The 12,725-nt window shown below is 33.9% G+C and overlaps 1 protein-coding gene across 9 annotated transcripts; it reads left to right on the top strand.

The window, feature by feature from the left end:
- The first annotated feature begins 9,133 nt into the window (after positions 1-9,133).
- Positions 9,134-11,672, top strand: AS2 (Lateral organ boundaries (LOB) domain family protein). 9 transcript variants are annotated; one of them, XM_088220099.1, is made up of 3 exons: positions 9,134-9,658; positions 10,340-10,460; positions 10,879-11,672. In XM_088220099.1, the coding sequence occupies exon 3, from the start codon at positions 10,894-10,896 to the stop codon at positions 11,509-11,511; it is 618 nt and encodes a 205-aa protein (XP_088076225.1). In that variant the 5' UTR covers positions 9,134-9,658; positions 10,340-10,460; positions 10,879-10,893; the 3' UTR covers positions 11,512-11,672. The 9 variants fall into 9 exon arrangements, with proteins under 9 accessions (XP_088076225.1, XP_088076236.1, XP_088076216.1 ...); XM_088220110.1 differs by lacking the exon at positions 10,340-10,460 and adding an exon at positions 10,123-10,183; XM_088220088.1 differs by adding an exon at positions 10,123-10,183 and having other exon boundaries at positions 9,135-9,658; positions 10,340-11,672.
- The last annotated feature ends 1,053 nt before the right edge of the window (positions 11,673-12,725 follow it).

The raw sequence follows: 12,725 nt of genomic DNA, 5'->3' as shown, positions 1-12,725 counted from the left end.
CACAACGATGGATGGGGTGTTACATATCCTAAGTATTATAGAATGGTTTTCTAACTACAGCCTCAGTTGTAAGGTATTATTCTGTGTAACTATGCTGATACCATTTGTGACATCTCAAATACTAATTAAAGCATAAGAGTGTTAGATACAAAAATATATACAAGTGCATATAAGGTACATGTATGCAGCAGAATAAATAATTACAATCCCTTACAAAATAATAATAGAGTTTCATTCATACAATATTGAAGTGGAAAACAAAATCAATTACAAACCTCTACAAAACATGGACTCATCAGAGTGGGGGACAAAACATGCACTCATAACGGTTTACGGATCTACTGGATCCTTGAAGGCTTCAAGGGGTAGATCAATGATCGGTTCCTCACTGTTGTACTCATCTAAGGGGGAGGGCATGGAAATGGGTGAGTTTCACATACTCAATAAGGAAAGTAATATTTAAAAAATCATCACTAAGATTTCAAAAGTAGATTAACTGAAATAAAGTATCATAATTACTTACCATCATGTCAGGAGTCCATTCAATAATTATAAAAATATTTACTTTATTAAAAAAATATCAAATCCATCATGTCATAGTCATATCATGTCAATCAAATCAATCATACTGAAAATAGAAAAAATCAAACAAATCATGATATTTTCTTTATTTCATTTTATTCTTTGTGCAAAATCATTCCAACTTTCATCTACTGAGGGCAATATGGATTCCTGACTACCTATGTGGAATGATCAATTCATTTCATTTTATTTCAGCAATTTACAACTTGCCAGACCAACAATATATTTACGACTTACCAAACCATGACACGATCTATGTCCATGGTCGTGCCAACAACAATGGTTTTATATGTAAACTATGGTCACGGCTGTACTTCACCAAATGTGATCCCTATAATCATATTGCACCACCACTATCATCATAGGGTATGTCGTCATCCACAAGGAGTGGTCATCTCATGTCCTTGCAAACCAGAATGGAAAAAAATAGAAATCCTTTAGAGATAAAAACCCTAACGAAACATTTTATGAACCATGCATGCCAATACCAATACATATTTCTCATGTTTACAATATAACATCATGCTCGTTACTTCATCATCGTACAATATATCATGCATCAACATTGATCACATGCAAATTAATCATTTTAGTTAAACATGAAAATAATCAGTTTATATACATTCACATAACCGTGCATTAACATGTAATAATTTTTATTTAAGCATATAAAATTAAGCATTCAACCAATCAATTAAAATTTCATTAATTTAATATAAAAATACTCTTTGGTATGCTAAAAATAAATACTAAATTCCTTATCAAAACCTTGGAGTTTTCCTACGTCTTTTTTTCTTCTAATTCCTCCCCTTCTCTCTCTAGCTCACTATCTCTCTCTCTCTCTAGAACTCTTTGGTGGATGGAAGAATGAGGTTGGAGTGGTGAAAAAGAGGCGTTCCTATTTATAGAAAATAAGGACCGTTAAATTTACACCAAGTGGCAAAATCTTGTGAGGAGAGAAGAAAGTAAAAAGTGACTTGATGCGATGCGACGACTGATAGACATGATTGATAGATGGCTGACGTGATAGGGGTACAAAAACTAGAAGCACACCATCCAAACAGGGACGACACTTCAAGATGATGACCAGCTGCAAGTTAATACGATTAGATGATTCTCTAGCTAGCCCAAGGGAGATATGACCCCTATTCTAACACTTACAACCCATAATGGAATGATTATCCTAACTTTGGCTATAGAGCAAGGCAACAAAATTTTCAACATTATCAATCAAGACCACCTTCAGAACAACAACCAGCACCTCTAAAACAAGGTATGTCTCTTGAAGAAATTGTTAACTCACTTATCACTAACACCCAACAATTTCAACAGGAGACAAGAACAAGCATTCAAAATTTGGAGACCCAAGTGAGCCAACTATAAGTATCTATGAGTAGGTTTGAATCCCAAGGCAAATTACCATATCAGCTTGAGGTTAATTCAAAGTAAAATATGAGTGCTATCACATTAAAAAGTGGTAAAAAGTTGCTAAAAAATCCTAGTTGAGTAAGTCTTGGGAAAGGCTTATAGAAAAGCATAGAATCAGAAGCTGCAGTTGATGGCAAGATAGATGTAACAAAACTAACTCTGACCAGCCAGCATCATTCATAATCCTTCCACCATTTCCATAAATATTTACACAATTAAAGAAGGAAAAAGAAGACAAGGAGATCTTAGAAATTTTTTGCAAAGTCAAGGTAAATATTTTTTTACTCAATGTAATTAAATAGGTACCTTGATATGCCAAGTTTTTAAAGGAGCTGTGCACCAAAAAGAAAAAGATGAGCTACAATGAAAGGGTAAATGTGGGGAAAAATGTTTCAACTATAATTCAAAGAAAACTACCCCCATATACAAGGGTCAAGGTATGTTTGCTATTTCTTGCAAGATAGACCCTTTATTTCTTGCAAAATAAAGAAAGTCATGTGTGATTTAGGAGCATCAATAAATTTCATGTCTTTGTCCATTTACTCAAAGTTGAATGCTAGTTTATTAAAAAAAATAAGTGTTATAATTCAGCTAGCTGATAGATTAGTAGTTTATCCTAAAGGAGTTCTGGTAGATGTGCTTGTCAAAGTTGATAGTCTCATTTTTCTTACTGATTTTTATGTGTTAGACATGGAAGATGATAAATCATCTAACCCCTTTGATATTTTGCTCGGAAGACCTTTCCTTAGTTCGAATAAGACGAAGAGAGATGTGCAGGATGGTTACTCACTATGGAATTTGATAGAGAAATTATAAAATTTAATGTTTATAATGATATGAAGTATTCTAATGATGTGTCTTATGTGTATGGTGTTGATATTATAGATTCTCTAAGTTAAAAATATTTTAATTCAAGCCATGAAGATAAGCTGAACATTATGCTTTCTAATAATTTTGATATGGACAGCTTAAAAATTTTAAAAGGGGAGCTTGTTTCTAAAAAGAATCCACAAGATATGATGTTCGAATTGGAGGCACTTAAACCTCAAAGGAGCAATACATCATATGTTGATCTTCCTATTTCTGACATAAAACGTCTACCTTCTATTTTACAGGCACCAAAACTGGAGCCCAAACTACCACCTGAACATTTGAAATATGTGTTCTTGGGAGGATATGAGACCCTTTCGGTGATAAGTTCTAATGAGCTATGTAGGCTTTAAGAAGATAAACTGATTTGAGTACTTAAAAATTGATAATGTCTAGCCTAGGACATTAAATAAGGGCATTTGATGGGAGGCCATCCATCCTTTTTTTTTCTTTTTTGATTTTTATTATTTACATTAGTTATTTTAATTTATTTACAACATTTTTCTCTAAGTTAACATGAGTACTATGGTGATTAGAGTGCAAAAACAGGGAATTCAGGTGTTGGAATTAAAAAAAAATCCAAACTCTAGAACAGCCAAACAAACCTTACCCAAGGCTTGTGTTAGGCCCATAAGACACGGTCGTGTGCCTAGGAGACACAACCATATGACATGCCTTGTCCATACGACACGGCTATGTGTTAGTACAAAAGCATTTCTGTGAAGGAAACTCTACTATGTGCTTACCAAACACGGTCGTCTCATGTCTACAATAAGAAAATCAACGAAATCCCAAGAAAAACATGGTTATGTGTCATTCCCCACATAAGCCTTGCCTAAGGCTTATATTTCATGGCAACACATTTGGTAGTTCTAAAAATGTGATGTTTCCCAGTGCACCCACCTCCAAGTTAATTAACTAGGGGAGTTAATCTGTCACTTGATTTTTATTTTTCATTATTTGTATCACATTGGGGACAATGTGTAGTTTAAGTGTGGGGGAGAGGCATTTTGCATTCTGCGTTCTGTATTCTGCATCTTAAATAGCTAGTTTTCCTTTTTGGCATATCATCTTAAGTATTTTGACCTTACCTAATTTTTGCTACATCACATATTCACCTCCAACAATTTTTTACTCCAACCTTCATAGCTGCCTCTTTTTATTTTTAAACAACTCAAATGAGATATTTTAAAAATTGAATTGCACTTATAACCATCTTTTAGGAACTATAGCTTATTTTTCATCTTTTCACACTATGAATAGTTTATCTTTGATTACATATTGAACATGGATTGTTTAAGAGTTACTTATTAAAAATTAATTAATTTTCTCTTATTTTTGGTTGAATATAATTACTCATAAAGAACTCTTCTACAACTTGTCTGGAATTGTGTATTTTGAATGAATAAATCAAATTAGCTATTACGTGATGAATGAGATGGAGAGTAAAATGCACTCACTTTTAAAAACAGTTGGAGTAAAAGTGTGAGATGGAGCATAAAATGCACTCAGAATGAAAGAAAAAAAAAAGAGCACGAATAATAATCTACTCCTCTAGTCAAATGACTAAGAGTAGCACTAGTAGCCATTTAAAACTATGACCAACTGAGTAACTAGATGCGTTCATCACAAATATTTACCCTCACGTCAAAAAGTGATCTTGTTTCTAGAAGTTTAGAATTAAGCACACAGATGAAAAGAGATGTAATGTTTTTACGAGTATACTAAGTAATTGGGATGCAACCAGCTACTTAGATGCACCACAGAATAAGACCTTAATTGAAATAATGAAACTTAGAGCGCAATGAAGACAATGTTGGACTTAAAGTGTAATGGGTTCCACTAATCCCTATGGATAAAACCAGATATACAATTCCTAGATTTTCTACTCGATGATGGCTACGCTTTGTGAACGATTTAATATTCTTTATGGAATGTGTATATGATGCAATGGATGTAATATTCTAAAATTAAATGGGAAGTAAGAGGAATCACACATCTTTGTGTTTTTGGTGGAGCTGTCGGCCCTGCTTAGTGGATTGGCCTGATTTGATGAGATGAATCAAACTTGTATGAAATAAATTCTCGACATGCTTTTTGGGTGAGCAATCAGTTTTGAATAATAAACTTTTTTACTATAATAATATAATCACAATCACTTGAAGAACGAGATAATGATTTCAATTGAGATGCAAACAAACAAATAATTAGCACTTTGATGTGATTAGTGCTTCTTATGCAAAACATAATGCAAGGTAATAAATCAAAGGATAGTAGATATATTGGATGTAAACTCTGATATCAAATGATGAAGAATCCATGATCAACAATGCAATCTAAAACCCTGAATATAACATCAGTATGCAGAAACTTAAATTCTTAACCCTCTCTATTTAACCCGCAATTTACAATGCGAAAACAAACTAAGATAATTGAAAATTAAAATTTTGGAATTGAAAAGACACCACGAGCTTACCTCGATAAGTAGATCTAATTCCTAAGTCCAACAAGATGATTGAAGAACTTGTCACCGAACACTCACAATTAGCAGAAAGCTAAAAGCAATAACTGAATTTTTTATTGATATGAATTGAAGTGAATACAACTGAATGGGGTGGTGCCTTTATATAGGCATTCACCTTAAAAATTCTACTATAACTTAGAAAGTAAAATCTTGATTGAACTCTCAAATTAACTACAACTAGGAATGCATTAAATTAAGCAAAATTTAAATCAAAGTGCAACTCCTCTCTCTTGGCTGAATGATGAGTCCAAATCGATCTTGAATATCCTATGTCTTCTCAGCTTGGATCTTTTATTAATTAATTTATTTATTTGTAGAATTTGAGTTGAATAAGATTGAAAAGAATCCATCTTTAAGTAAAAAAGGGAAAGGGAATTCGGCTAGGATGGGAATCTTTATGGCTGAATCCTCCTTGGTCTCTTTTACTTTGTTTCTTTGATGTAGATCAATATTCATTGAAGTAAGATTTCTAATCTCGTAAATCTCCTCTTTTGCTGTAATTCCTTTCCAACAAGAATTCAAAGAAACAAAAAAAAAGCAAGTTATGGAGAGAGGGAACGAAATCCCTCTCAGGTAAAGAATCCTGCACGTGCGGGATGTTCTTCTCCTTTTCTAACTCATTATCCCACAAGTTCTTCTTCTTCTAGGACGATTCTTAAGTTTTCTTCTTGATCCCTTATTCTTCTTTATTGCATGTTCAAGTCGAGAAAGGATTCTTAAAGGTGTCCTTGAGAGGGAGTAGCATCAGATGAGGAGAGTCCTAATGGGTGGAGGAATCCCATGCGAGCGGGACTCTTCTTGCCTCATCCTCTGACCATGTGGGTCTAAAGCCAAGACCACATAAGGTTGAGCCTTCTCTTGGGCCTTTGAGCTCTTGGGCCTCCAAATTAAAATCTTCACTCACCCACTCTTGGACTAAAACATTGAAAGCTTGTTGGTCTTTTTGGACCTAGCCCTTGTGATTGGCTCATTTGGATTCTTCTTACAAGGTCTCCAAATCCATCTTATTGATGAGTCTGTTTTTCAACTTAAGTCGGTTTAAAAAACAAGTTTGGGTCGAGAATCGCTTCATTTTTGGAGTTGAAGTTGCGGGAATCCAAAGAGGAAAAGGTTTCTCATTCTCGCCAGTTGGCAGATTCCCATGGGTGCGGGAATCCTCCTCTACACTATTTTCATGTGGGCACTATCTGCATGCGTGTTGCCTTCGTGCCCGCACTGGAGTCCGTGCGTGCTATCTTTGTGCATACAGGCATCTCGTTCCGTGTATCCTCCATGGGTAAGCTCACTCGATTGGTCTTGCTCGCGGGCTTGCTCCTCTCAGGTGTCCGAGAAAGGGAAATGGTTCCTGTGGTTCACATCACTAACTTTTGATATTAATGTGGTATAACAAATCTTCAAAGTGTCGGTTATAGCTTTTGATCATAGATTCTACAATGTCAAAGCATTTTATAACCAAACAAGAAATATATTATGCTTTTAGTATAGATAAATACATAAACAAGCTCTACATGTTTTTCAAGACTACTTCTATTTTTAATATATATAAACATAAAAGCATATTTTACTTGCTTTAAAAATAGTTTATGTTTTTAATATAATATATTTGTATATATATATATAAGTAGATTTTACATGTTGTTGGTCAAAGTGAATAGGGAACTTAAGGGAGGGTTGAAATTGGATTGCAAAAATTATGTAATTTTAACTTAAAATGAGAATTCTAATAATATATAGAAAGTGAGAGCAACCTAACATGTGCTAAATGCTAGAGGAAACAAATAAAGTTATGTTCAAGCTCTTAAGTTAAGTGCCTCTAAAATTTGTGATAATATAGAAAGCTTTCAAGAAATTATAAAGGTTAGAATAGTAATTCAATAAGAAGAACCAGTTAATCACACAAGAAAAAATTAGTTAAAAGTTTGTAAATCAACTGTCTGTAAATAAATGAGAGAAGGGAAAAGAGATTGGAACTTAAATGTATAAAGATTGGGTCAGCCACATGTACCTACACCCTCCATAAGTCAACCACTTGAATATTTCTACTATCTTTAAAATACTTCTTTTTTTTATGCTTAACTTCACCTCTTTCAAATGCTTAAGTGTTTTTTTTTTTTTTTTTATCACAAGACGTGATTTATAAGATTAAGTCAAGAAACTCAAAGGATTTTTTAATATTTGGCTCAAAAGAGAATTTAATCTTTCAAGTGTTTAACTCATGAAGATTTTTTTAATATATATCTCTATTTTCAGAGTTAAGTATTTAGAAGAATAATATCTTAAATAGGCTTTTAAAAAAAGTAAATATTCAACTTAGAGCTCAACGAGAAGAAAAGAGACCTTTTAAACAATTAATTAAATTTCTAGCTCAAAAAAATTTCCAAAACTTTGTTTAAAAACAAATAAAGGAACAATGGTTTCTAACTGTTACTAGAAGTCATTTTTCTTGTAAGGTACGATACCACCATAAAATTATGAGGTGTTGATAATTAAAAATGGTAGAAGCTGAAGTTTTTAATAAGAGATAATTTGTGGACTTAAGCTTTATTGAGAGACTATAATGACTGGAAGAGTCTAGCAGGGTATGGTGGAGGGCATGGCTTAATTGGATAAGAAAGGAATCGAGTTTTGACTTTGTTTGAGGAAAATTGGAATTTTTCATGGTAGTCTCTGCTACAATTACTGCATCATAAGTATTTCAAATACTCACCAATAATTAACATCAATGACCAATATACATATTTATAACGTATAATACTACATACACTTTGATTACGATACATAATTTTTATTTCAAATAAAAAGATGAGATAATTCTATATTTATGTATTTTATAAGTTGGTGCAGTATTTGAGATGAATCCATATTAAAAATTCTTATCCTCAGTGCTAGAATAAAATATTGAGGTGTACATTTTGCACATAAATGATGTAAATTAATATGTACAAGAAGTCCTCTGCGAGCTCCTATTTATGTTGTATTTACACGTTCCATGTGTACATATACTTGCACATTTTCCCTTCTAGCATAGTGGTCGTCCCAATGGTTTTAGATACATTAAGAGGTATTTTATGCGTCATTCTGATCTCTTGTCCCATATGGAGTACTTGCCACTTTTTTTTCTTCTTTTTTGGATATTCTTTTATCTTAGATATATATACTCCAAGAGAATGCTAACAATAAAAATAGAGTCTACCTTATAAAGATGAAGACATTTTCTTATCAAATGAAGTAACCTTTGTAGTTCAAACTTTTGCTTAAAGATTTAAGAGATATTTCATTCTACTATTCTTTAAATCTGTTTGCTGCCAGGTTTTTCGTAAATCAAAGATTAAATTTGACTTGATGCCTTATATAGATTATCTTAAAGTATGTGGAGGTTGCAAACTGAAGAGAGAAACAGGATAAAGGAGGATTAACTTATTAAGAGGCCTATCCCAATATATATATATATATATATATATATATATATGAGAGAGAGAGAGAGAGAGAGAGAGAGAAGTAAAGTAAAGTAATAAAGCTGTCAAAAAATACATTGAAGAAATAAAAGGAAAGAATGCATTTAATTAGGTGTATTAATTAAAAATTGATGAAAGACGAGCAATGGGCGGCAAGGGAGAGGCAGAGACAGACAACCTGAATGCAAACATTAATATTATTTTGTGTGTGAAGAAGAAGGTACTAGCAGCTGCAGCAGCTGCTGCAATGTAAGAGATAAAAGAAGGAAAGGTCATGTCAAAACAACCCAACATGCTCTAAATCTCTGACCAATAATAACAACAACAATACATATACACATATACAAACATATATACATACACAAACACCTCTCTCTCTCTCTCTCTCTCTCTCTCTCATGCACTGTTTGCTTTCTCCGCGCCTCCTTAGCCTCTGCTTCTGGGGGAATTTCCCTCATCTCCTCACCCACCACCCTAGCTACTAATCATCATCTTTCTTTTCGCATTTCTTTTCCGGCGAACAAATAGACAACCCTTTAACAATATTGCTTTAAACATAGACAACATTTGCATGATTCTCTCTCTCTCTCCTTCTTCTTCTTCTTCTTCTTCTTCTTCTTGATCTTCTTCTTTACTACCACTTCGACTAATTCTGCAACTCATTCGTTATATTGATATTGTATTCAGAACAAACCTCAGCGTCTCTAACAACCAGAAACAAGATTTAGTCATTCTTGTTTCATATTCCGAAATAAAAAGGTTTGACTGATCAGAAATCCAGTTCACGGCGAGTTATCTGGTAACTACAATTTTTTTTTTCTCATATAATCTTTCTTTCTGGGTTTTGTTTTTTTAATTCTTAATAGATGAAATTTCAATTTCTTTATTTTATTGTTAAAATCCCAAGACAAAAAGAATAAGAATAAAAATAATTCTTCATCCCAAGATCTCCAACAGTCAGAGTCAGACAACCCTTTCCTTACTCTTTTCCCATCCCCGTCCCTTTTCTCCACTTCTCTTAGTTTATAAGATATTAAAATGTATATTTTACATGTAAATATTTTTTCATAATATCATTAAAGTAAAAGGGCTAATGGGTTCATCCCAAGAGTTCTTCAAGCTATATGTAATTGTATAAACTTATCTTTTTCTCTCTCCCAAAAGTCCCATCTTCACATGAAAACAAAGTCTATAATGATAGCAGTAAAAATTTTCTATGAAATTCAAGCAAGATCTAACAAACGTCCCCTCCATCGAAACTAGCAAACTAAAAACTCTACTTCACGAGATCCAATCAACTTTTACCAATCAACTCTGATTAAAGGTGCCCTATTTCTCTCTCTCTAACTCTCTAAACTATACATTAGAATTTGTTTACATAGTAGGTGGCCTAGGGTAGAAGTTGAACTTGACTAACTCTATACATATATTGTTAATCAACCCAACATAATATTAAATTATTGAGCTTTCCCTTTTACAGCTAGATCTCTTAAAATCCAGGCAAAAGGCAAGAGGATCTCGCGTTGATTCCTTAGGAACCCCACCTTCACATAACAAAATCAGAGGAGAAAATAAGTGATTATACGCCGGATCCTGCAAGAGTAATCTTTCCAGTTTTGACAAACTTATTTCATGCAAAGAAAGATACTTCACAATCCCTCAACTTCCTTCTCTGATCATTTATATATGGCATTTTATTTTATTTTTCCAAAAAAGTTCTCTTCACTTATTTAATTCCCAGTTAATTTGATTTCGTAAAGATCTTTGGAATGAAAAATTACCCGCCACCCTAATTAAACTCTATTTTCAGATTTGATTCCCCGTTTTCTACATATCTTCAACTGTTACTCCCATTGGCAGTTCATCCATCTCCCCTGCTATCAAACATTCAAAAATCTCCTAAAAGATCCAAGAAGTAGCACCCCAAAATTCCTTTCTGTTCTTGATCATACACATCAATTACTGGTTTAATTATAACTTTGTTTATGTGAAATATAGATAAAAATCTTTATGTTGCAGAAGAAAAGGTGGAACATGGCATCGTCTTCAAATTCCCCATGCGCGGCGTGCAAGTTTCTCCGGCGGAAATGCCAACCGGAGTGCGTGTTCGCGCCATATTTCCCACCGGACCAACCGCAAAAATTCGCCAACGTCCACAAGGTTTTCGGCGCCAGCAACGTCACCAAGCTACTCAACGAGCTACACCCTTCACAGCGCGAAGATGCCGTCAATTCACTCGCCTACGAGGCTGACATGCGCCTCCGTGACCCGGTCTACGGCTGCGTTGGTGTTATCTCTCTTCTCCAGCATCAGCTCCGCCAACTCCAGATGGACCTCAGCTGCGCCAAGTCCGAGCTCTCCAAGTACCAAAACCTCGGGATCACTAGCCACGCTGGACTCATTGCTGCAGCCGCAGCCGCTTCCCACAACCACCACCAGAACATTGGCGGCGGTGCAGTCAGAGATCACCATTATCATCATCAGTTCTTCCCGAGGGATCACCACCACCATCAGCAACAGATGCTGAGAACGACCTTTGAGGCTGCCGGTGGATATGATGGCGCCAGCCTTTTAGCTATCGGACAACTCAGCCAGTTCCAGCCATCCAGGGCTGCTGCAGGAGACGACCGCCGCACAATTGATCCATCTTAGGGTTAGGGTTTTGCCTTTTGCATACCGGGGTACGTCTTGATTAATTACTCATTACTTTTTCTTTTAAGTGATATGTACTCATTTGGAATTATGAACATGACAATTATATTGCACTAGTATTAAAGTTTTCATGATATATATGACTATATATGTGGTCCTTATTGAGAAAGAATTAATATAAGGGCTAGCTAGTCCAATATTTACTTGAGCTAGGGTTTAAAAATAAGCAAATTCATCTTATAGTAAAGATCTTTTCCTAGCTTGTTGATCTTCATTCCCAAACCGGAGTTACTAAAATGGGTTATGTTGGAGATTATAGGTATGATCATTGGTCATGATCCTTTTCTTAATTTTAGGCGTAAACAAATAAATTTTCTTTGTGTACAGAAAACACTTCGATATAAATTACTTAGATCTTTTCAGTTTCTTTTAGGCGAAGGAAATAATTTTTGAGGAATGATTAAACACACGTGGAATACTTATACCTATATATATGTAAAATATAAATAAGTTTAGATAAGTGGGTTCAGAATTATTTAAACATCAAGAATAAACAGTATGTTAATTGTCTGTGTGTGTATATTTATATCTAGATATATATATTTGTATAGGTGTATAATCAGAAAAGTGGTTTTAGCAAATCTTAAGTAACCCAAGTGAGTAAAAAAATAAAAGACACAATTCCCAGTGTTTGACTAAAAAAGTTATACTTGAGTATTGTTGATAAAGTTAGTGGGCAAAAATGCGCACTTCATTTTCCCACACAACCCAGTCTTTTTCTTCATGATGCACACGGTTGCGTGACTATACAAACTACAGGATTAAACTGTAATGTTTTTGAACATAACATTTAAAATCAAATCGATTTCGACCTTTAAATTCATTTCATGAATTAAGGGTAATTATGATTATTAATTTAAGCTTATTTTTGGTTATTTTGCTTAAATTTGATATATATATATATATATCTATACATATATTTGCAGGAGGGAGGTGTGTCATTTGTGAGAGAGGAGAGACGGGCATGCCATGCATTAATTTAATGTTTATCATTAATTAAGCACCTAATTACTTATATGCCTCTTCTTAAATGATAGACAATTTTGTAATGTCTCATTAAATATAATGTATAAGCTATCTAGTAAATTTTCTTTGTGTTAGGTTAATCGTCCCTCTCTCTCTCTCTCTATATATATATATATATGTATGTGTAT

The sequence above is a fragment of the Carica papaya genome, chromosome 1 (assembly GCF_054855325.1).
Source record: "Carica papaya isolate Zhongbai chromosome 1, ASM5485532v1, whole genome shotgun sequence".
NCBI lineage: Eukaryota > Viridiplantae > Streptophyta > Magnoliopsida > Brassicales > Caricaceae > Carica > Carica papaya.
The sequence above is the reverse complement of the archived record's forward strand: the minus strand, read 5'-3'. Positions and strand labels throughout refer to the sequence as shown.